At 42.9% G+C, this 25,221-nt stretch overlaps 2 protein-coding genes across 9 annotated transcripts in view; one reads left to right on the top strand and one right to left on the bottom strand.

Moving 5' to 3' along the window:
• The window catches only part of LOC139473859 (uncharacterized), a 122,732-nt gene that overhangs the window by 7,769 nt on the left and 89,742 nt on the right, over nucleotides 1-25,221 (top strand). For 4 of the 8 annotated variants that reach the window (XM_071256638.1, XM_071256635.1, XM_071256636.1 and 1 more), the window contains exons 1-2: nucleotides 20,340-20,415; nucleotides 21,184-21,749. In XM_071256638.1, the coding sequence (XP_071112739.1) occupies nucleotides 21,640-21,749 (110 nt within the window). In that variant the 5' untranslated portion in view covers nucleotides 20,340-20,415; nucleotides 21,184-21,639. The other 4 variants (XM_071256633.1, XM_071256632.1, XM_071256634.1 and 1 more) reach the window with 4 other exon arrangements.
• LOC139475633 (uncharacterized) lies at nucleotides 5,476-10,125 on the bottom strand. Its single transcript, XM_071258821.1, has 2 exons — nucleotides 10,078-10,125; nucleotides 5,476-6,840 (listed from the first exon to the last, which is right to left on the bottom strand). The coding sequence occupies exons 1-2, from the start codon at nucleotides 10,123-10,125 to the stop codon at nucleotides 5,476-5,478; spliced, it is 1,413 nt and encodes a 470-aa protein (XP_071114922.1).

Here is a 25,221-nt window from a genome sequence, read left to right as displayed (position 1 = left end):
CTCGAGTAAGACATAAGGTTTTACTTTGAATCATAAGTAAGTCCAGCTGTGAGGAGGTTTTACTTCTCTCAAGTAAGACCTATGGTTTTACTTTGAATCATAAGTTAGACCTGCTTTGTGGTTTTACTTCTCTCAAGTAAGACCTAAGGTTTAACTTTAAATCATAAGTATCACCTGTTTGGGGGTTTTACTTCTCTAACGTAACTCCTGAGGTTTTATTTTTGAACTGTAAAGGTATCAAATGTTAGATTGATGCGCGTGTCAATCTAAGATGATAGCGGTTTATATGACGTGAACCTTTACTTCTGTAATGGCTTATTTACTTATGTTTGGTAGAAAGCAATTGATACAAGGACCAAGGAATTCTTGGAATGTATATTGTGTATAATGACTTATAGCATGTGGGCCTTAAGGCGGTGTGCTTTAAGTGACGATGCAAAACTGGGAACTTAGGCTCGCTCACCTCTCACCCTAATCGACCTCGGGGCTTTGCGCGTGTCTGGGACAAGGGACATAATGCATCCTAGTTGTATAGTTAAAGATAATCAGCAAGCCTTACTAAAAGGTTGGAAGACTGAAAGTAGCACATAGCCTAAGTACTTCTATAAAGGTGTCTTCAGATCTTAGCACAGGGAGGTATCAGAGTAAAAAACCTGATTTTAAAGAGACTGAAATACTTTGCAATGGATTTCTCTTCCTGCGGACATCAGTACTATATCTGTCATCACAAAACAAACAATTACTGTTTATTGCCGACTGTAAAGCGACCCCACGTGTAACCCGACCCCCCTGTACAAACCTTCAAAATCAATGCTAAAATATATACTCCATCTATAAAGCGAAATCAGAATGAAGCACGTCACCAGTGCATACACAATCCCTACATTTGCAATAAAAACGTGTTTGTCTTCCGCAGAAAGAAATTACATCATATCCCTTCAGCAAATTCAGGGAAACGAACAGATCATAACAATTAAACTTGGTCAATACAAATTTGATATTTGAGATAAAGCATCACTGGACATGATGATTTACTGATTAAATTGTGTTTCCTGTATATGGTAATGGAGTAAGCATCGTGGTAGGTTTTGCATCACAAACCTGTACTCAAGCCGTTTGTGAAAAGGTTACATATGGTACCCTTCAGGGTGCCTGTGAAGATCTGGGGTAGAATAGGTCTTCCACAACCCATGCTTGCCGTAAAAGGTGACCATGGTTGTCGTAAGAAGCGACTAAGGGGATTGGGTGGTAAGGGTTGCTGACTTGTGATGCATGTCATCGTATCCCAATTGCGTGGATTAATGCTCATGACGTCAATCACTGGATTGTCTGGTCCAGACTCGATGATTTACAGACCGCCATCATATATCTGGAATATTGCTGAGTGCTGCATTAAACAACAAACAAACAAACATGTTTGTAGGGCCGGTGGGGAAGTTTAGTGATAAAAGCGTTCACCCGTCACACTGAAGGCCCCGATCTATTTCCCATATGGGTAAATTGTGTGAAGCCCATTTCTGGTGTTCCCGTCGTGATGTTGATGGACTCTTGCCAAAAGTGGTGTATGACGATACTCACTCTCTCATATTTGTCATCCAAGCAGTTTAGCATTCTGCAACGGGTATGTGTGGTATTTAAGAAAGAAGAGTTTGTAAACCTCATGAATACCTTGCTGTGCATACTGTGTATATAGGTGGTAGCAGTGCCCTGCCTAATCGACCGTGGATGTAAGTCGGACTGATGGTCAAAACTTGCCTCACACTTGTACATGACTGGGTCTCCACACTGGTGAAAGTGTCAGTCAGTTCAAATTAGTTTTGTATTTATCAGTAAGTTGATAGATATCATATCATTTAAGTATACAATTGCGCTTGGGGGGATGCTGTCGAAATGGGATAATGTGGGTCAGTGGATTTGAATGACACTGTGTACTTATCTCGGATACATCAACTGTGTTGTAGGTTTTATGAATGCACAGGATTGTGGTTTACTTGTACTCATGCTGTGACTTACGCAGGGTGCAACAACAGCAACAACAACAATAACAGCAACAGCAACAACAACAACAATGTCCTGTCAGTTGAAGAATTGTTGAGATTCATAAGGACTAGTTTAATGCTGAAATACACTGTCCAATTTGTTTGCTAGAATATGGTATCACTTAATTCCCATTGATTCATTGACTTTTATTCCTAAAAAAACCTTGATATTTTCGTATGGCTGTGAAAATTTGTGGATCGGGCCAAGCATACATAGCTTTCCTTATGACATCAGGGGCGGTCAGGTAGACTAGTGGTTAAAGCGTTCGCTCGTCACGCCGAAGACCCGGGTTCGATTTCTGACATGGGTACAATGTGTGAAGCCCATTTCTGGTGACCCTGCCGTGATATTGCTGGAATATTGCTAAAAGCGGCGTAAAAACCAAACTCACTCACTCACTCACTCACTCACTCACTCCTAATGACATCTGTTTATGTTTGTGTCGAGACCACGTTGGTGAAAAGTACCAAAGGCTCCATTATCAAGTCATTTCAAACTGATGTCTTGAATGTGTGTGTTTTTCTTGTGATTGACCAGACCCTGCCTTAGGCAACACAAGACATTGTTTTACTTCATTCTCCAGAATCTTGGAACTTTGACCTATCAGTAAAATATGAAAAGCTTTTTCAAGAAAGAACATGCGTAAGTTATAGAAAAGAAAAGGATCTGACACATTGTTAGATCGAGACACAGAATAAGGATATCGATAGTTAAATATCAGTAAGACAAACTGGAAAGATATATTGTGTTAAAGTTCAGTTAGACAAAATGGGATGACAATTTGTTTACGATCAGTGAAACAAAACAGGACGACAATGTGTTAAAAAGCAATTAGACAATACAGGACAACAATGTGTTAAAGATCAATTTGACAAAACAGGTCGACAATGTGTTACGAATCATTAAGATAAATCAGGATTATACAATGTGATAAAGATCAGTTGGAAAAAACACTATTTTTAGATGTGTGCAGTATTGAAATGTACAGACCCTCTAATATTGTAACTTTTAATATTAGGATTCTGACAACGACCCCATTAATTTCAGGCTGAATTTTGAACAGTGCCTACATAGTACACCCCATGCCCCGGCCTCCCAAATCACCTGACCTGCTGAGTCAGAGTCGGCATAAAGTATTCCTGTGCCAGTGTTCCTAGGGTCTGTATTGTGTTTAGGTTATTGTGTGTCAGTCGTCCTGTAAGTGTCTGTCATGTGTGACTGCCCATGTGTAACACACTCACACACACACACACACATACACACACATGTAGATCCACACCCTGGACGCAGCCACTGATCAGCTTCATCTGTTTCCACAATATCATTTGTAAACGGATGTCAAGGACTTTAACATTGTAATTATAGTTTCGGTGCTTTTCATGATGTGATTTGAAAACATTCCAGGCTCTGGAGGCCAGATATTTCTTTACCTGTAAGTAATGTTTAGCTTTCTTATTCATTTTTGGGCCATGTGATTTCAGTGGTCATATCCATGGGATTTTCTAACACAAAAAATGATAGAGACATTTAAACACCTTATGCCATGTATTTTGGCTCATTTAGAATGAGTCCCTCGCCGTGATATTGCTGGAATATTGCTAAAAGCAGCGTAAAACCATACTCAGTCAGTCAGTCAGTCAGTCATTTTGAATGAGCTACTATATACTGGTAACTAGGTCTCTCTGTCAAAACTCACTGTAGCTTGCAACCTACATGAGAAAATAGTATATTTCAATTCATTTTCAATAGCATGAGCACCTTTTACACATGAATCATCAACAATAGGAGGGCCTGAACACTTTTTTTTGTATGGAACCCATGATCATAGGTTTCTGTTGTGCCCAAGGTACGCAACTCTGCACAGCATATTGCCACTGACCTCCTCTGTGGTCTAGTGGTAGAGCGTCCATCCGGAGAGGGGAAGGTCGGGGGTTTCACCCCCAGCAGCGTCATACCAACAGACGTTAGAAGATGGTACTTGTTATTACCCTGTCTGGCGCTTGGCATTAAGGGCTAAAACAAGGACTGGTCGGCTCGAAATCAGTATACTGAGTGGGGTATTCACGTTAAGCTGTGGCATGGTATCTCAGTTAGCTAGCACTAGTACGAGCATGATGAATGATGCATTTACATTCACTCTTGCATCTATTATCAAATATCTCATGGACCAGTAAACATTGTTTAAGAAAGAAAGTTTGCTCTACCCGTATGTGTAGTGTAATAAAGAATAGTTTTGCCCTGAATTATTATAGTTAACGCACGTGGACGAGACCCATCAGCATGAGGAATGGTTCACATCATTTTGCCATATTTCTTTCCAGGTAATACTATTCAAATATTGGACAAGTTTAATGAAACTATTTCACCGATAACAGATGAGCCATCTTGCTTGACAGTAATGAGAGAACGATATTACCAAGGATACGTAGATCACAGGGAGGTAAATTGAACAGCGTCATGACATCAGACCATTATGACATACCGTATTCGACGTAATAAGCGCCCCGCTCTAATAAGCGGCCCCGGCGATATTTGCTAATATATTGGCCAGTGAACAATCCTAATTAGAACCCCTTCCGATTGATCAATGTACACAAGACTTATAAATTCACGTATAAAACGCACGCGTGTGTTATATACACACTTAATTAAATTCTGGAAAAATATATCTGTCGTACATAAACATTTCAGGCTGTTAGCATAAACCACGGAATTTATCTTTTAACTCTGTTTTTTTTCCACTAAAATAATATTCTAATAAGAGCCCCCTATTTCTAATTTTACGTCGATTTCGGTAACTCAAAAAGTGTGCTTTATCACAGGATGCCTCTAAACCATCAGTGCAGCCTAGTGTCTGATGATGGATTTCATACAGAATTCACCAATGATGAAATTTCTTATGTTGTTTTGTTGATAACATCGACTATTACCCATTGTTGAATGTGCTATTTCAAATATTACTATGGAAATATTTCCACTGACATAAATGAAGTGAATTGTCAAATGTCACTGAGCTGAAAACAAATCAATACATGTACTGTCACTGTCACAGCTGTTGTCATGAAGAGTGTCAGAGTTCGCACCAGTGACATTCATGAAGAATGTGTAGGCTGGGTGTATCCCTCAAGCCCATTGCCAAACATCTGTGTCAGCACCACAATGATTGGTTACACTAACTGACTGTTAATTGGCAATTAATCATAGTACTGTAAAACTGTTACGAGAATGTTTGTGTTCAATTTATATGGTGCTTCATTCCAGTGAATGGGTTGGGTTGTACTCTCATGAGCTGTGAGTGAGTTGGTGACACTTGATGTGAGGGGAATGGTGAGGTGTGAGTTGGTGACACTTGATGTCAGGGGAATGGTGAGCTGTGGGTTGGGTGACACTTGATGTGTGGGGAATGGTGAGCTGTGGGTTGGGTGACACTTGATGTCAGGGGAATGGTGAGCTGTGGGTTGGGTGACACTTGATGTCAGGGGAATGGTGAGGTGTGAGTTGGGTGACACTTGATGTGTGGGGAATGGTGAGGTGTGAGTTGGGTGACACTTGATGTGTGGGGAATGGTGAGCTGTGAGTTGGGTGACACTTGATGTGTGGGGAATGGTGAGCTGTGGGTTGGGTGACACTTGATGTGTTGGGAATGGTGAGCTGTGAGTGGATGACACTTGATGTGAGGGGAACGGTGAGCTGTGGGTTGGGTGACACTTGATGTGAGGGGAATGGTGAGCTGTGAGTTGGTGACACTTGATGTGAGGGGAATGGTGAGCTGTGAGTTGGTGACACTTGATGTGAGGGGAACGGTGAGGTGTGGGTTGGGTGACACTTGATGTGAAGGGAATGGTGAGCTGTGAGTTGGTGACACTTGATGTGAGGGGAATGGTGAGGTGTGAGTTTGGTGACACTTGATGTGAGGGGAATGGTGAGGTGTGGGTTGGGTGACACTTGATGTGAGGGGAATGGTGAGGTTTGGGTTTGGTGACACTTGATGTGAGGGGAATGGTGAGGTGTGAGTTTGGTGACACTTGATGTGAGGGGAACGGTGAGGTGTGGGTTGGGTGACACTTGATGTGAGGGGAATGGTGAGCTGTGAGTTGGATGACACTTGATGTGTGGGGAATGGTGAGGTGTGAGTTGGGTGACACTTGATGTGAGGGGAATGGTTAGCAGTGAGTTGGGTGACACTTGATGTAAGGGGAATGGTGAGCTGTGAGTTGGATGACACTTGATGTGTGGGGAATGGTGAGGTGTGAGTGGATGACACTTGATGTGTTGGGAATGGTGAGCTGTGAGTTGGTGACACTTGATGTGTGGGGAATGGTGAGGTGTGAGTGTGCGACACTTGATGTGTGGGGAATGGTGAGCTGTGGGTTGGGTGACTCTTGATGTGTGGGGAATGGTGAGCTGTGAGTTGGGTGACACTTGATGTGAGGGGAATGGTGAGCTGTTAGTTGGATGACACTTGATGTGAGGGAATGGTGAGCTGTTAGTTGGGTGACACTTGATGTGAGGGGAATGGTGAGGTGTGAGTTGGGTGACACTTGATGTGAGGGGAATGGTGAGGTGTGGGTTGGGTGACACTTGATGTGTGGGGAATGGTGAGGTGTGAGTTGGGTGACACTTGATGTGTGGGGAATGGTGAGCTGTGAGTGGATGACACTTGATGTTAGGGGAATGGTGAGCTGTGAGTTGGATGACACTTGATGTGAGGGGAATGGTGAGCTGTGAGTGGATGACACTTGATGTTAGGGGAATGGTGAGCTGTGAGTTGGTGACACTTGATGTGAAGGGAATGGTGAGCTGTGAGTGGATGACACTTGATGTTAGGGGAATGGTGAGCTATGAGTGGATGACACTTGATGTGTGGGAATGGTGAGGTGTGAGTTGGGTGACACTTGATGTTAGGGGAATGGTGAGCTGTGAGTTGGTGACACTTGATGTGTGGGGAATGGTGAGGTGTGAGTGTGCGATACTTGATGTGAGGGGAATGGTGAGCTGTGAGTTGGTGACACTTGATGTGTGGGAATGGTGAGCTGTGAGTTGGATGACACTTGATGTGTGGGGAATGGTGAGCTGTGAGTTGGATGACACTTGATGTGAGGGGAATGGTGAGGTGTGAGTTGGTGACACTTGATGTGTGGGAATGGTGAGCTGTGAGTTGGATGACACTTGATGTGTGGGGAATGGTGAGCTGTGAGTGGATGACACTTGATGTGTGGGGAATGGTGAGCTGTGAGTTGGTGACACTTGATGTGAGGGGAATGGTGAGGTGTGGGTTGGTGACACTTGATGTGAGGGGAATGGTGAGGTGTGAGTGAGTTGGATGACACTTGATGTGAGGGGAATGGTGAGCTGTGAGTTGGATGACACTTGATGTGTGGGGAATGGTGAGGTGTGAGTTGGTGACACTTGATGTGTGGGGAATGGTGAGGTGTGAGTTGGTGACACTTGATGTGTGGGGAATGGTGAGCTGTTAGTTGGATGACACTTGATGTGTGGGGAATGGTGAGGTGTGAGTTGGTGACACTTGATGTGTGGGGAATGGTGAGCTGTTAGTTGGATGACACTTGATGTGAGGGGAATGGTGAGGTGTGAGTTGGTGACACTTGATGTGTGGGGAATGGTGAGGTGTGAGTTGGTGACACTTGATGTGAGGGAATGGTGAGGTGTGAGTTGGATGACACTTGATGTGTGGGGAATGGTGAGCTGTGAGTGAGTTGGGTGACACTTGATGTGTGGGGAATGGTGAGGTGTGAGTTGGTGACACTTGATGTGTGGGGAATGGTGAGCTGTTAGTTGGATGACACTTGATGTGTGGGGAATGGTGAGGTGTGAGTTGGTGACACTTGATGTGTGGGGAATGGTGAGCTGTTAGTTGGATGACACTTGATGTGAGGGGAATGGTGAGCTGTGAGTTGGTGACACTTGATGTGTGGGGAATGGTGAGGTGTGAGTTGGTGACACTTGATGTGAGGGAATGGTGAGGTGTGAGTTGAATGACACTTGATGTGTGGGGAATGGTGAGCTGTGAGTGAGTTGGGTGACACTTGATGTGAGGGGAATGGTGAGCTGTGAGTTGGGTGACACTTGATGTAAGGGAATGGTGAGCTGTGAGTGGGTTGGGTGACACTTGATGTGAGGGGAATGGTGAATAAGACACTCCGTGGTTACACTTGACTGATTGTTAGTTTTCTCATTAAGTGGTACACAGTGGTACACATCTCATCTTCGCATACATACTTCTCTATATGTTCTATGGTACGTGTTTCTTTTGGCGGTGAGTATATCATGTTGATAACATGCAGGTTGTACACCACAAAAATTCTGACATTGAAGAAGGCCAAATTGCTTTTCTCACTTAAAAAAGATATATTGTTATAACTGCATACATCTCTATAAAAATCATTAGCAGTAAACTCGTATTAAATTACATTTCCAGTATGTGTATGTTCATCATTATTTAATTTTGTTTGTTTTCTAATGCCTCACTCAGCGATATTATGGCTATTTGACATCTGCTTGTAGATAATCAAGTCTGGACCAGACAATCCATTGATTGACATTTTGAGCAGCGATCCACAATGTCGGCACGACATGCCATCAACCAAGGAAGCAATGTCTTCCATTTGGTCATCTCATACAACCTCATAGGTTACTGGGGATCTATTCCAAACAGGTATTCCCACAAGGAAATCATTTAATTGGCAGTGGAGCTCCCTTGTGATTGGATGTTATACCAAAGATGTATGTGATATAGTTGAAAGGGGGGCACGGGTGGCCCAGTCGTCTAAGGTGCCGCGATTCGCTGTGCAGAGTTGCGTCTCTTGGGCACGCCAGAAACCTATGATTGTGGGTTCGAATCCCGGTTCTTCCCGATTATGTTTCTAGGTTTGTCAACACCATACCCGTGCTCGTGGGTTTTACCGAGGTGGTAAACGTCTGAGACCTGCATCAATTCGGGCTTTCCTCCTACATTAAGCTGACACGCCATGATATAGGTGGAATACTGTTAAAAGCGATGTTAAACCCAACTCACTCACTATAGTTGAAAGAATGCTCAAGGGAGGTAATGCCATTTTCACTCACTCACTCATTTTAATAGATATTATAGTGACAAGCCCTAGGAAGCAATTTTGTAATTATATGGTAATGAGAATTCATATGTATTAATCATGCCAATGATGCTATTATAGAAAAAAAAAATCTGTATAAGAATATGTTAAAAATAATTTGCTACATAATGGTTCTAATCACGAGGAGTTTGTTGCCTTGTTATGTTAGTCATTCAACCGTCATCAACTGTTGGTTTGGACGTGTACATTCACAAGTTGAAGGTATTTGAAGAATTACATTTATTTGTTATAATTTTTTATATAATTTTTTATATTTGGTCGATAATGACAAGTATAAGGTATAAAAAAATGTATGTTTTTTTTGTGAAGCAGAATTGGCTCTTATATCATATTTTCTCCTGTCATCATGATCATTATGAATAGATTGTCGTGAATTTCATTTATTGAAAAAAAGGGGCGGTCAGATAGCCTAGTGGTCAAAGCATTCTCTCGTCACGCTGAAGACCCGGGTTCAATTCCCGACATGAGTACAATGTGTGAAGCCCATTTTCTGGTGTCCCCTGCCGTGATATTGCTGGAATATTGCTAAAACCAGTGTAAAACCATACTCATTCACTCACTATTGAAAAAAATATATTAATTCACATGATTTATTACATATTTATCACGTTTTATACAAATGGGATGTCAACTTGATCCTGATAATAAAATGTGATGATGTTTGTTTTGCTTCAGTAATCATGCTAAATGTTATCCAGAGGGCGTATCATAGGTTTTGTATCAATCAATGGCACATACAGTTCAATTCATTGTCTACAAACATTGTTATGATAAGTAGAGCAGAGCACAGACCTCCAAGCAGGTCGATATTAAATGTACATATTCCTGTTATGAGATGATAGCCTTCGTTTTGCCCTGGGATATTGGGATCAACTGTATATCAGCTGTCTAGTCAATAACATACCTGTACACCTTCTCTAACACCTGTAACGATGTAGGCCAGGTGAGGCATTGTGACAGGTGCACTGATTCGTGGAGGAGTGTAATTGTTGTACAAAATTACCTTATGTCGACAGCTGATGTATGGGATATACACTTTTCACTGTGCGACCTTTGTAAGGTAGGTGCTCTGATAAACGGCAGAAATAAAAAAAAGTTTATTAACAGTTGGATATTATAATTAAGTGGAAAGGATTTTTAAAATGTATTTCTATTAATATATTTCTATTTGCCATTCTACCTGTGATGGATGTAAGGAATATGTATGTAACTACAAAAGTTGAACAAGAAGTAACAAATAATAATTGACCATGTGATTTAAATGTAGTGTCACTGCAAACACTTAGTATGGCGAGTATGGTTTTACGAAACTTTTAGCAATATTCCATCAATACCACATGGGACACCAGAAATGGGCTTCACACATTGTACACATGTTGGGAATCAAACTCGCGTCTTAGGCTGGGTGAGCGAACGCTTGAACCATTAGGCTACCTGACCACCCCTCAAACACTTAGTACACAGGACACCTCTCCCAGATGTAAATACATGGACAGTGGGACTGGGACGAGTCCAAATTTACGACCTGGGTATCCGAGCCTCTATTACCCTACCTTACCCGGGGTACCCGACCCTACCCCTCAATTACTCGACCCTACCTGGGTACCCAAACCCCCATTATCTGACCCTACCCGGGTACCCACCATAGGCCTGAAGAGTTGGGTACAAAATGTCCGCTTGGGAATTGTTTTACCAGAGCTTGTTTTACCAGAGCACTGGCAAAAGTGTTCACATACATGTATGAAACGATCTGGTCCTGCATACACTGAAATTGACTGAAGCTTTATCTTTATTCAATCATATGTAAATTAGAACAAATGCTTGCTTGACATTACACAATATATCACGTGCCTAACCATGGGTCCTCGCAGTCGTGTGGGTACCCACGTCCTACTCGGTACAAACTTGACCTGAGTACCCGAGTTATCCGTCCCAGCCCTGATTGACATGTTGCTTTAATATTAGTATATATCCTACATTGTCCAGAGAATAACCATAAATCTTTTCAAACTTAAGTAACCTACCCAAACATTTTTATTCCATTTGAAATTATTTTTTTAAAACTATATGCATATTTTTAATTTGACCTCAAAATAATTATTTAACCAAAACATTTAAACATTTAAAAATTGTGTCGTCTTCTGAAATACGGCACACCCTTAGTCAGATGTATTAACATATTAACTGATTATTGCAAAACAGATATTTTCTTAATCTGCACGCACTAACTAATACTCTATCGACACTCTGTGTTTTCATTTTGGTCTTTTTCCCTTGAGAAGGGGTTAGCCGATAGTTTGCAAGAAATTATTTCTTTTCATCAAAGCCTGAAGGAACTGTCTTCGATCTCATGTCCCCGTCAAGGTCAAGGTCAAGGTCTTACTAGGTGCCGCATGCGAAGCAGAGAAACCTACTCTGTGTGTGTTTAGGGGCCCAGGTGGCCCATTTGTCCGAGGCCCAGCAATTTGCTGTGCAGAGTTGTGTCCCTTGGGCACCCTAAAAACCTATATGAATGTGTGTTGGAATCCTGGTTCACCACAATTTTGTTTCTAGGTTTGTCAGCACCATATCCATGCTCATGGGTTTCAGCAAAGTAGTATCTTAAAATGTCTGAGACCTGCATCACTTTGGGCTTTCCTCCCACATAAAGTTGACATGTTGTGATATAACTGGAATACTGTTAAAAGCGGCGTTAAACCCAACTCACTCACTCACTCACTGTGTGTTCAGGGTTGTCATACTGCAGGTACCTAAAACTAATGAGACACATGCTGGGAACACAGTGAATGTAGATGAATAGCACGGTCATAGGTAGGAAAAGGTTTATAGGTAGAACATTGCACAGCAGTGTAAATATGGAATTTCTTACAGTGTTTGACAGAGTATGATGTAAACACAACAAGTATAAATGTATCAGCAGTGTGAGACTGTACGCAGAAGTAGGTTCCATGTCATCCTCGATAATGATGTGATACCCTGGATAAGTGAGGATGTTACACTGTCACCTTTTTAACCCTATTACGAATACTGGTTTCTTCATAACAACCTCTAAGGAGGTTTTACCTGTTCATTGTAAGACCAGGTAGGAGGTTTTACTTTTCCTTGTAAGACTGGGTAGGAGGTTTTACATATTCCTAGTAAGACCAGGTAGGTTTTACTTTTCCTTGTAAGACTGGGTAGGAGGTTTTACAATTCCTAGTAAGATCAGGTAGGAGGTTTTACTTTTCCTTGTAAGACTGGGTAGGAGGTTTTACAATTCCTAGTGAAACCAGGTAGGAGGTTTTACTTCTTCCTAGTAAAACTCGGTTGGAGGTTTGACTTCGTAGTGACACCATGTAGGAGGTTTTACTTCTTTCTAGTAACACCATGTAGGAGGTTTTACTTGTTCCTAGTAAGATTATGTAGGAGGTTTTACTTGTTCCTTGTAAGACCAGGAAGATGGTTTTACTTCTTCCTAGTAAGGCTGGGTAAGAGGTTTTACTTGTTCCTTGAAAGACTGGGTAGGAGGTTTTACGTGTTCCTAGTAAGACTGGGTAAGAGGTTTTACTTCCAAATAAGACCGGGTAGAAGGTTTTACTTGTTTCTAGTAAGACCAGGTAGATGGTTTTACTTCTTCCTAGTAAGACTGGGTAAGAAGTTTTACTTGTTCCTAGTAAGACTGGGTAGGAGATTTTATTTGTTCCTAGTAAGACCGGTTGGGAGGTTTTCCTTGTTCCTTGAAAGACCGGGTAGGAGGTTTTACGTGTTCCTAGTAAGACTGGGTAGGAGGTTTTATTTGTTCCTAGTAAGACCGGTTGGGACGTTTTCCTTGTTCCTTGAAAGACCAGGTAGATGGTTTTACATGTTCCTAGTAAGACCGGTTAAGAAGTTTTACTTCCTAGTAAGACCGGGTAGGAGGTTTTATTTGTTCCTAGGTAGACCGGTTGGGTGGTTTTACGTGTTCCTAGTAAGACTGGGTAAGAAGTTTCCTTCCTACTAATACCGGGTAGGAGGTTTTACTTCTACCTAATAAGACTGGATACAATGTTTTGCTTGTTCCTTGTAAGGCAGGGTAGGAGGTTTTGCTTGTTCCTAGTAAGACTGGTAAGAAGTTTTACGTGTTCCTCGTGAGACTGGGTAAGAGGTTTTACGTGTTCCTAGTAAGACTGGGTACGAGGTTTTACGTGTTCCTAGTAAGACTGGTAAGAAGTTTTATGTGTTCCTCGTGAGACTGGGTACAAGGTTTTACGTGTTCCTAGTAAGACTGGGTACGAGGTTTTACGTGTTCCTAGTAGGACTGGTAAGAAGTTTTACGTGTTCCTCGTGAGACTGGGTACAAGGTTTTATGTGTTCCTCGTGAGACTGGGTACAAGGTTTTATGTGTTCCTAGTAAGACTGGGTACAAGGTTTTATGTGTTCCACGTGAGACTGGGTACAAGGTTTTACGTGTTCCTCGTGAGACTGGGTAAGAAGTTTTACGTGTTCCTAGTAACACTGGGTAAGAAGTTTTACGTGTTCCTAGTAAGACTGGGTAAGAAGTTTTACGTGTTCCTAGTAAGACTGGGTAAGAAGTTTTATGTGTTCTTCGTGGGACTGGGTACAAGGTTTTACATGTTCCTAGTGAGACTGGGTAGGAGGTTTTACGTGTTCCTCGAGACTGGGTACGAGGTTTTACTTGATCCTCATGAGACCTGATGATTTGACTAGCAGATGAAATTTGGAGTGTTTCAGACATCTAATGTTCTAAAATAAAAAACAAGAATTGAATTTCTTTCATAATGGATGATGTGAATGAACCAACAATCTCTTGATCAGTAGTCAGGCACTCTAACCATTAGACCACAGAGCTGGCTGAAGATATGGTCCATTAGAAGGTATCATGTGTAGCGTATAACACGTACATATTTGTCAGATATATTTGACAAACTCTCTGTTGACTGTGGTAACACACTTTTATACAAGTAATCTTAAACAAATATTAATAAATGTTCTGTCAACAGTTTTTGAGTTGGAGAAAATATTTCTCTTCAGTTTTGTTAGGAATGTTCCCTGCCCCAAAAGGGTTTACACTTTCAACCAACACCTTGGAGGCGTGTTTTCTCCTTAACGAAAAGTTTTGAGCATGTTGCCACAAGGCATGTTCATTATGTGCCTGGTGTCTGTGCAGACACAGTTCTGTTACAACTACTCATCTCATTCATTTCAAATTCCCCGTTGAAACTTTTCTGCTCAACCTTTGTCTATAGTTACCTCTGTTCATAGTTCGTTCCAGATCCATTACAGTTTTTGTTTCATGCTTTGAAATATCTGAATAGGCATGAAACAAACACTACATAGGTTCTGTGTTCCTGTAAGAAATAAAGATCAGGATCGTATTCTGCTGATTGTGAGAGTGTATTGATTGTTTGTTGCACTGTGTACATAGCTGACACAGTTGTGTGTCATGCAGCATAATGACTGACACTACAGGAAAGATTGATATCCCAATTTGCCAATTTTCCGCCAGATATGTTTTTACAGGCTTTAGCCCCATAAAATTGTTAGGTTACTGTTATCTGAACGGATGTGTTCGAGAGACAAATGATTGTGGCTTTGTGTGGGAACTGCTGTTAAATAGAATAGACTTGAAAGGTGAGATGGATTTATTGGAGTTATTGATCCTTCAGGATGTAGCCGTCTGCTCCACTCATGCAGAAGTGAGTGAGTATAATTCACGCAAACCATGCAGTGGTTAATAGTGTGAAGATGAAACAACCTGTTTGAGTTTTGTGAGACACTTTCAGACGTTTATTTTGTTTGTTTAACACCGCATTCAGCAATATTCCAGCTATAGGACGGCAATCTGTAAATAATCGAGTCTGGACCAGACAATCCAGTAATTGATATGAGCATCAATCCACGCAATAGGGATATGATGACAAGCATCAACCAAGTCAGCGAGCCTGACCACCCGATCCCAATAGTTGCCTTTACAGACAGCATGGGTTGCTGAAGACCTATTCTATCCCGGATCTTCACGAATCTACTTTCAGATGAGAGTTGGTCATTCCTGTTTCTCACCCATCCAAGTACTCAGCTGCCAATGTAGGGTCTGGTCCCCAGTTTAACTGACTTACAAAACTGTTTGCCAGGAATCACCATGTGTCTGCTTTGTGTGAGAGTCTTCATGTGTGGAATAGCATTACTTTCTACTTCTACACTTACACCATGTGTACACATAATAGGGGAAGAAAATCAATTATCATGACACATCAAACGACATTGTAATGATAACATCTGGTGTTTGTGAATGAGTATGTCCGTTTTATGAGAATGTCATCAGCTCCTTAAGCTGTCATTGTGGTTGCACCTGGCAAACAGACAGTCCTCCCAACTGTACACCAGTTAGGGTGGGAAAAATTATCAGCCTTGTGGATGTCTCACAGTTGGCCAAAACCAATCGGCAAAAAACATGCATCAGTACTTTTAACGTTTTGTGGCCCATGAAGACGCCGGGGTAGAATAGGTCTTCAGCAACCCATACTTGACCTAAAAGGTCACTATGCTTGTCGTAAAAGGCGACTAACGGGATCGGGTGGTCAGGCTCGCTGACTTGGTTGATACATGTCATCGATCCATATTGCGTGGATCGATGCTCATGATATTAATCACTGGATTGTCTGGTCCAGACTCGATTATTTACAGCTGCCGTCATACAGCTGGAATATTGCTGAGTGCAGCGTTAAACAACAAACCAACCAACCAATTTAACGTTTTGCGTATAGCTGTCTGGATTGTGGCCAACCCTTTGTGGTGCACCGGATGTCAAGCCGTGTCAGGTGGGGATCCAGATGCTGGCGTACACTGGATGTCAGTCAAGCCGTGTCAGGTGGGGATCCAGATGCTGGCGTACACCGGATGTCAGTCAAGCCGTGTCAGGTGGGGATCCAGATGCTGGCGTACACTGGATGTCAGTCAAGCCGTGTCAGGTGGGGATCCAGATGCTGGCGTACACTGGATGTCAGTCAAGCCGTGTCAGGTAGGGATCCAGATGCTGGCGTACACTGGATGTCAGTCAAGCCGTGTCAGGTGGGGATCCAGATGCTGGCGTACACTGGATGTCAGTCAAGCCGTGTCAGGTGGGGATCCAGATGCTGGCGTACACCGGATGTCAGTCAAGCCGTGTCAGGTGGGGATCCAGATGCTGGCGTACACTGGATGTCAAGCCGTGTCAGGTGGGGATCCAGATGCTGGCGTACACTGGATGTCAGTCAAGTCGTGTCAGGTGGGGATCCAGATGCTGCAGTACACTGGATGTCAGTCAAGCCGTGTCAGGTGGGGATCCAGATGCTGGCGTACACTGGATGTCAGTCAAGCCGTGTCAGGTGGGGATCCAGATGCTGGCGTACACTGGATGTCAGTCAAGCCGTGTCAGGTGGGGATCCAGATGCTGGCGTACACCGGATGTCAGTCAAGCCGTGTCAGGTGGGGATCCAGATGCTGGCGTACACTGGATGCCATGAACTGTTTATCTGAACACAGATACCGATATTTCAATGTAGAAATTTAATTTTCCTCTCATCTTTCTGGCACAGAGATACAAATCAATAAAATATTTAGCCCCAAGCTTTAGGTCATGCATTCTAGTTGAAATCCCAGTCCAATTTACCAGCTGTGTATACTGTTATGACTTAAGAGTTCTTAAACTGGTTGCCAGGACAAATTAAATGGTATGCCAGTCCAATTTACCAGCTGTGTATACTGTTATGACTTAAGAGTTCTTAAACTGGTTGCCAAGACAAATTAAATGGTATGCCAGTCCAATTTACCAGCTGTGTATACTGTTATGACTTAAGAGTTCTTAAACTGGTTGCCAAGACAAATTAAATGGTATGCCAGTCCAATTTACCAGCTGTGTATACTGTTATGACTTAAGAGTTCTTAAGCTGGTTGCCAAGACAAATTACATGGTATGCCAGTCCAATTTACCAGCTGTGTATACTGTTATGACTTAAGAGTTCTTAAATTGGTTGCCAGGACAAATTACATGGTATGCCAGTCCAATTTACCAGCTGTGTATACTGTTATGACTTAAGAGTTCTTAAACTGGTTGCCAGGACAAATTAAATGGTATGCCAGTCCAATTTACCAGCTGTTTATACTGTTATGACTTAAGGTTGCCAAGACAAATTAAATGGTATGCCAGTCCAATTTACCAGCTGTGTATACTGTTATGACTTAAGAGTTCTTAAACTGGTTGCCCAGACAAATTACATGGTATGCCAGTCCAATTTACCAGCTGTGTATACTGTTATGACTTAAGAGTTCTTAAGCTGGTTGCGAAGACAAATTAAATGGTATGCCAGTCCAATTTACCAGCTGTGTATACTGTTATGACTTAAGAGTTCTTAAGCTGGTTGCCCAGACAAATTACATGGTATGCCAGTCCAATTTACCAGCTGTTTATACTGTTATGACTTAAGGTTGCCAAGACAAATTAAATGGTATGCCAGTCCAATTTACCAGCTGTGTATACTGTTATGACTTAAGAGTTCTTAAGCTGGTTGCCAAGACAAATTACATGGTATGCCAGTCCAATTTACCAGCTGTGTATACTGTTATGACTTAAGAGTTCTTAAACTGGTTGCCAGGACAAATTACATGGTATGCCAGTCCAATTTACCAGCTGTTTATACTGTTATGACTTAAGGTTGCCAAGACAAATTAAATGGTATGCCAGTCCAATTTACCAGCTGTTTATACTGTTATGACTTAAGGTTGCCAAGACAAATTAAATGGTATGCCAGTCCAATTTACCAGCTGTGTATACTGTTATGACTTAAGAGTTCTTAAGCTGGTTGCCAAGACAAATTACATGGTATGCCAGTCCAATTTACCAGCTGTGTATACTGTTATGACTTAAGAGTTCTTAAACTGGTTGCCAAGACAAATTACATGGTATGCCAGTCCAATTTACCAGCTGTTTATACTGTTATGACTTAAGGTTGCCAAGACAAATTAAATGGTATGCCAGTCCAATTTACCAGCTGTGTATACTGTTATGACTTAAGAGTTCTTAAACTGGTTGCCCAGACAAATTACATGGTATGCCAGTCCAATTTACCAGCTGTGTATACTGTTTTGACTTGAGAGTTCTTAAGCTGGTTGCCAAGACAAATTAAATGGTATGCTGGATGCCCAAAGAGGAGGGGTTGGCACCCCCTGTCTGACAATCTGCCCCAAACCAGGCATCAGTACTTGCAACCTTTTGGGCGGTGGGGTAGCCTAATGGATTAAGCATTTGCTTGTCATACCGAAAACCCGGGAATCGATTCTCCACATGGGTATAATGTGTGAAGCCCATTTCTAGTGTCCCCCACCATGATATTGCTGAAATATTGCTAAAGCGGCGTAAAACCATACTCATTCACTTTCAACTTTTTGCTTGACCTGAAGATATCTCCATTTACCTTTTATGCTGGATTTCAAAAGCCCCATAAGAAGACAGATACATTGTAGGGTCCAACACATGTACCACCAAATCCCTGTCTCAATGATTAATATGCATATGAATTTGGAATTCTGCTCAGATTGTCAAATTCTGTACACAGGAATAGGGCCAATTTAAGCTCCTGTTACCGCTCAGTTATGCTCCAAAAGACCAATTCCCTTCTACTGATTTTCCCATCTGAACTGGAATTAAAGAGACCAGTGAAACCGCCTCATCTGTTTTATATTTAGATCAATACATAATGATTCCGAGCGACAATAAGGTATCCATTCACAAGAGGGATCACTTCAACATTCAACAACCGAGCATGCTCATTCTTCAAATATTTCAAAGAGTAGTCTTTTATCAGGATTACAAACTTTCACGGCCATCGTAAGGCTTTCAAAATGTTTCATGGTAGACATGTGGGGGACATTTTCAAATTTGACTCATGAGTGAATCAATTCATGTCTGATTCAATTCTCTGTTTTGACTCGTTCCATACGTTCCAGTTATTGTAGACAATTGACTTGCCTTTGCATGTGTTTGTGACAGGTGCAACCAGTGGAACAGGATACGTGAAACTTTCGTGAAAATCTGGAATCATCATTATTTGATAATGATACATTACCGTATTCGACCAAATAAGCGCCCAGAGCGCTCTCAAAATTAGAAGTAGGGGGCTCTTATTTGAATATTACTTTGGTGAAATAAAACGAGTTGAAAGATAAATATTGTGTGTTATGCTGACAACCTGAAATATTTATATACGACATATATTTTTCCAGAATGTAATTGCCCATAATTAAAGGTGTATATAATACACAAGTGTGTATTATACACGAATAAATAAGTCATGTGTACATTGATCAATCGGAAGGGGTGCTAATTTGGATTGTTCACTAGCCAACAGTTTAGCAAATATCGCTGTGGGCGCTTATTACTTGGAATACGGTAACACATGTTTGTGATACAGCTGGAATCGTACAACAGACTCTGCTTTTAGGGAAATGGGTTTGCTGCTTTTATTTTCAAGGTCACATGATCAGACTAAGACCGTGCCAAGCTGTATGTTAAAAAATACTGATGAGTATACACCAAGTAGATAAATAGGTAAACAACTATAATTTCTATAACGCATGGTCCAGTATTCAGTCTTTAAATGTTGTGATATAGTTTGTCATGACACACACCTAACCTGAGAGCTAAAGTGAAGGAATGTTCGGTATTTATTGTATTATCCCCTGTATCACGACACCACACAACCATTGTCCACTGATTCATCAGGACATGGTATAATTGCACACTGCTGCAGGGAAAATATGCTGTTTGAGTTCAACATTTGTCATTCAGGGCCTAAAGATGCTCCCAGCCGAGGCGTATAATTAGTTCAGCCTCCGATCAACTCTTAAATATTCCCAGCCAGAGTTGGTGCAAATATTTATGATATTATTACCAATGAATGTGTGGTCGTCACATTAAGCCGGTTGTTGAGAGCACCTGTTGCCAGAGGCATATCTAACAAACTTCTTTGTACCCTGGCAGTGCACTGTTGCACTGGCAGTACATGTAGGGCGCTACGAGCCATATTGTCCTGCATGCTGTATAACCAACATTGCTCCATCAAGTACAATTACCAGTATAGGAGATGTGGGTGGAGCGCTAAGCATTATGGTAAATGCCACAGTGTCAGTCCACTGACTGCAGATTGCGAGGTAAAGGAAATTAGCAACACAACTGTGGATAGTTTAAGCAGTGTGGAGCTCCGTTTGTCTCACTCTGGGAATATTCATGGTAGGAAGTTTATCTGGAAATATTTTCTGTGACAGATTCATTATTTGAGTTTCTCAACGGTTATACTTATGGAATATGATTGATTATGAAATGTGTTTTGTTGTAAAAGTGATAGGCTTTGTGGAATATTGTTCAAACAGTGTGCTAAAGAATATTATTTTGGTATATGAGTCTGGTGTATGTTATGTTTATGGATAAAGAAATGAGTACTGTTGTAAAAAGAAAAGGCATTGTTGTACTTAGGTATATTGTTTACAAAGTGTACTAATGAAAATTATTTTAGGACATTTTGTTGTCAGATATAGATTTCGAAGGAGTGAACGTTATCACACAATGAAGTTTTTCAAAAAAAATCATGAGGAAGTGGTTTTAGTCAAGAACTCAAAAGAAGAAAGATCTTTTAATTGATAATATGATAAAAAATGCCCAGAATCAGATGTCAACTTCAAAACATGACATTCTGGTAATACTGATGATAGCCTTGTAAGAGGTGTTATTGATGATATTTCCCCGATGACATTTAATTTCCTGAATTTGTGCCAATCATTCTTGATATTACACTGTCACTTGGTGATAAGGTCACTGATACAATCTCATATGAAACTAGTGACATTATAAACCTTGTGCATATTGATTTTTGCTGATTAAGTGAAAAACATTTAATTTATCACAGGCTGAGTGACAGTGATGTGTACTGGAAGAATAATGAATTGTATTTGCAAATGTTCCAAGACTTGAAATGTCACGCTGTGTTCATGGTTGTTGCAGATGACGTAGACCTGGTGTCCTGGATTTGACCATTGTGCCTTATGTCTGCCAGTCTTCCATAGCATCCTTGCACTGGTGCCACCACAGATCATCACACAGCCTTGGAGATTGGTGCACGCATTTAGTGTCATATCGGATACATCATTAAAACATTTTACAAGTTACAGCACGCAATAAGCCAGTTTTTGTTTTGTGTTTATGTACCTGTTTTAGAAGTCTTCCATTTTGTGTATATTGTGAAAATTACCATATGAAAAAAACAACATTATATGATTTGTTTGTATCTGTGGAATTGGATAGCCAAGATAGAAGACCTTTTGTGTGACAGCTGTCTTTTTCAAAATGGATTTTTTTTGTGAGTAGACAGATAGCAATGGTTGTAAACAGAACTACTACAAAGGAATTTTGTGTGTAGAAGTGGAATATACAGGATATCCTCCACACTGTTAGACAGCAATGGAGGAGATGATTGATCTGGAGGGTTTAACGGAGGAGGAGAAGACGCTCATACTGAGTGTGATACGACGGGATGAGGAACTACGGAAAGAACAGGACACAAGAGCCAGGTAGGAGGCAGTGAGTGAGTGAGTGGAAGAATGGATGGGTGATGGAAGGAGTGACTGATTTGGAGAATGGATTGGTGATGGAGTGAGTGGGAGAATGGATTGGTGATGGAGTGAGTGAGTGATTTGGAGAATGGATTGGCGATGGAGTGAGTGGGTGAAGGATGGGTGATGGAGTGAGTGGGAGAATGGATGGGTGATGGAGTGAGTGGGAGAATGGATTGGTGATGGAGTGAGTGGGAGAATGGGCTGGTGATGGAGTGAGTTGGAGAATGGATTGGTGATGGTGTGAGTGGGAGAATGGATTGGTGATAGAGTGAGTGAGTGGGAGAATGGATGGGTGATGGAGTGAGTGGGAGAATGGATGGGTGATGGAGTGAGTGAGTGGGAGAATGGATGGGTGATGGAGTGAGTGGGAGAATGGATGGGTGATGGAGTGAGTGGGAGAATGGATGGGTGATGGAGTGAGTGGGAGAATGGATGGGTGATGGAGTGAGTGGGAGAATGGATTGGTGATGGTGTGAGTGGGAGAATGGATTGGTGATAGAGTGAGTGGGAGAATGGATTGGTGATAGAGTGAGTGAGTGAATTGGAGAATGGATTGGTGATGGAGTGAGTGGGTGAATGGATGGGTGATGGAAGGAGTGAGTGATTTGGAGAATGGATTGGTGATGGAGTGAGTGAGTGATTTGGAGAATGGATTGGCGATGGAGTGAGTGGGTGAATGGATGGGTGATGGAGTGAGTGAGTGATTTGGAGAATGGATTGGCGATGGAGTGAGTGGGAGAATGGATGGGTGATGGAGTGAGTGGGTGAATGGATGGGTGATGGAGTGAGTGGGAGAATGGATGGGTGATGGAGTGAGTGGGAGAATGGATTGGTGATGGAGTGAGTGAGTGGGAGAATGGATGGGTGATGGAGTGAGTGAGTGGGAGAATGGATGGGTGATGGAGTGAGTGGGAGAATGGATGGGCGATGGAGTGAGTGAGTGGGAGAATGGATGGGCGATGGAGTGAGTGAGTGGGAGAATGGATGGGTGATGGAGTGAGTGAGTGGGAGAATGGATGGGTGATGGAGTGAGTGAGTGGGAGAATGGATGGGTGATGGAGTGAGTGGGAGAATGGATGGGTGATGGAGTGAGTGAGTGGGAGAATGGGCTGGTGATGGAGTGAGTGAGTGGGAGAATGGATGGGTGATGGAGTGAGTGAGTGGGAGAATGTGTGGGTGATGGAGTGAGTGAGTGGGAGAATGGATGGGTGATGGAGTGAGTGGGAGAATGGATGGGCGATGGAGTGAGTGAGTGGGAGAATGGATGGGTGATGGAGTGAGTGGGAGAATGGATGGGTGATGGAGTGAGTGAGTGGGAGAATGGGCTGGTGATGGAGTGAGTGAGTGGGAGAATGGATGGGTGATGGAGTGAGTGAGTGGGAGAATGTGTGGGTGATGGAGTGAGTGAGTGGGAGAATGGATGGGTGATGGAGTGAGTGGGAGAATGGATGGGCGATGGAGTGAGTGAGTGGGAGAATGGATGGGTGATGGAGTGAGTGGGAGAATGGATGGGTGATGGAGTGAGTGAGTGGGAGAATGGATGGGTGATGGAGTGAGTGAGTGGGAGAATGGATGGGTGATAGAGTGAGTGAGTGGGAGAATGGATGGGTGATGGAGTGAGTGAGTGGGAGAATGGATGGGTGATGGAGTGAGTGGGAGAATGGATGGGCGATGGAGTGAGTGAGTGGGAGAATGGATGGGCGATGGAGTGAGTGAGTGGGAGAATGGATGGGTGATGGAGTGAGTGAGTGGGAGAATGGATGGGTGATGGAGTGAGTGAGTGGGAGAATGGATGGGTGATGGAGTGAGTGGGAGAATGGATGGGTGATGGAGTGAGTGAGTGGGAGAATGGGCTGGTGATGGAGTGAGTGAGTGGGAGAATGGATGGGTGATGGAGTGAGTGAGTGGGAGAATGTGTGGGTGATGGAGTGAGTGAGTGGGAGAATGGATGGGTGATGGAGTGAGTGGGAGAATGGATGGGCGATGGAGTGAGTGAGTGGGAGAATGGATGGGTGATGGAGTGAGTGGGAGAATGGATGGGTGATGGAGTGAGTGAGTGGGAGAATGGATGGGTGATGGAGTGAGTGGGAGAATGGATGGGTGATGGAGTGAGTGAGTGGGTGAATGGATGGGTGATAGAGTGAGTGGGAGAATGGATTGGTGATGGTGTGAGTGAGTGAGTGGGAGAATGGATGGGTGATGGAGTGAGTGAGTGGGAGAATGGATGGGTGATGGAGTGAGTGAGTGGGAGAATGGATGGGTGATGGAGTGAGTGGGAGAATGGATGGGTGATGGAGTGAGTGAGTGGGAGAATGGATGGGTGATGGAGTGAGTGAGTGGGAGAATGGATGGGTGATGGAGTGAGTGAGTGGGAGAATGGATGGGTGATGGAGTGAGTGGGAGAATGGATTGGTGATGGTGTGAGTGAGTGAGTGGGAGAATGGATTGGTGATAGAGTGAGTGGGAGAATGAATTGGTGATGGTGTGAGTGGGAGAATGGATTGGTGATGGTGTGAGTGGGTGAGTGGGAGAATGGATTGGCGATGGAGTGAGTGGGTGAATGGATGGGTGATGGAGTGAGTGGGAGAATGGATGGGTGATGGTGTGAGTGGGAGAATGGATTGGTGATGGTGTGAGTGGGTGAATGGATGGGTGATGGAGTGAGTGGGAGAATGGATTGGTGATGGTGTGAGTGGGTGAGTGGGAGAATGGATTGGTGATGGAGTGAGTTGGAGAATGGATTGGTGATGGTGTGAGTGGGTGAATGGAAGAATGGATTGGTGATGGTGTGAGTGGGTGAATGGAAGAATGGATTGGTGATTGAGTGAGTTGGAGAATGGATTGGTGATGGAGTGAGTGGGTGAGTGGGAGAATGTGTGGGTGATGGAGTGAGTGGGTGAATGGGTGGGTGATAGAGTGAGTGGGAGAATGGATGGGTGATGGAGTGAGTGGGAGAATGGATTGGTGATGGTGTGAGTGAGTGAGTGGGAGAATGGATGGGTGATGGTGTGAGTGGGAGAATGGATTGGTGATGGTGTGAGTGGGTGAATGGATGGGTGATGGAGTGAGTGGGAGAATGGATTGGTGATGGTGTGAGTGAGTGAGTGGGAGAATGGATTGGTGATGGAGTGAGTGGGAGAATGGATGGGTGATGGAGTGAGTGGGAGAATGGATGGGTGATGGTGTGAGTGGGAGAATGGATTGGTGATGGTGTGAGTGAGTGAGTGGGAGAATGGATTGGTGATAGAGTGAGTGGGTGAATGGATGGGTGATGGAGTGAGTGGGAGAATGGATGGGTGATGGTGTGAGTGATTTGGAGAATGGATGGGTGATGGAGTGAGTGGGAGAATGGATGGGTGATGGAGTGAGTGGGAGAATGGATGGGTGATGGAGTGAGTGATTTGGAGAATGGATGGGTGATGGAGTG

This window comes from Haliotis cracherodii, unplaced genomic scaffold (genome assembly GCF_022045235.1).
Source record: "Haliotis cracherodii isolate W230 unplaced genomic scaffold, xgHalCrac1.p SCAF_3, whole genome shotgun sequence".
Lineage (NCBI taxonomy): Eukaryota > Metazoa > Mollusca > Gastropoda > Lepetellida > Haliotidae > Haliotis > Haliotis cracherodii.
This window is presented reverse-complemented; position numbering and strand designations above follow the sequence as displayed.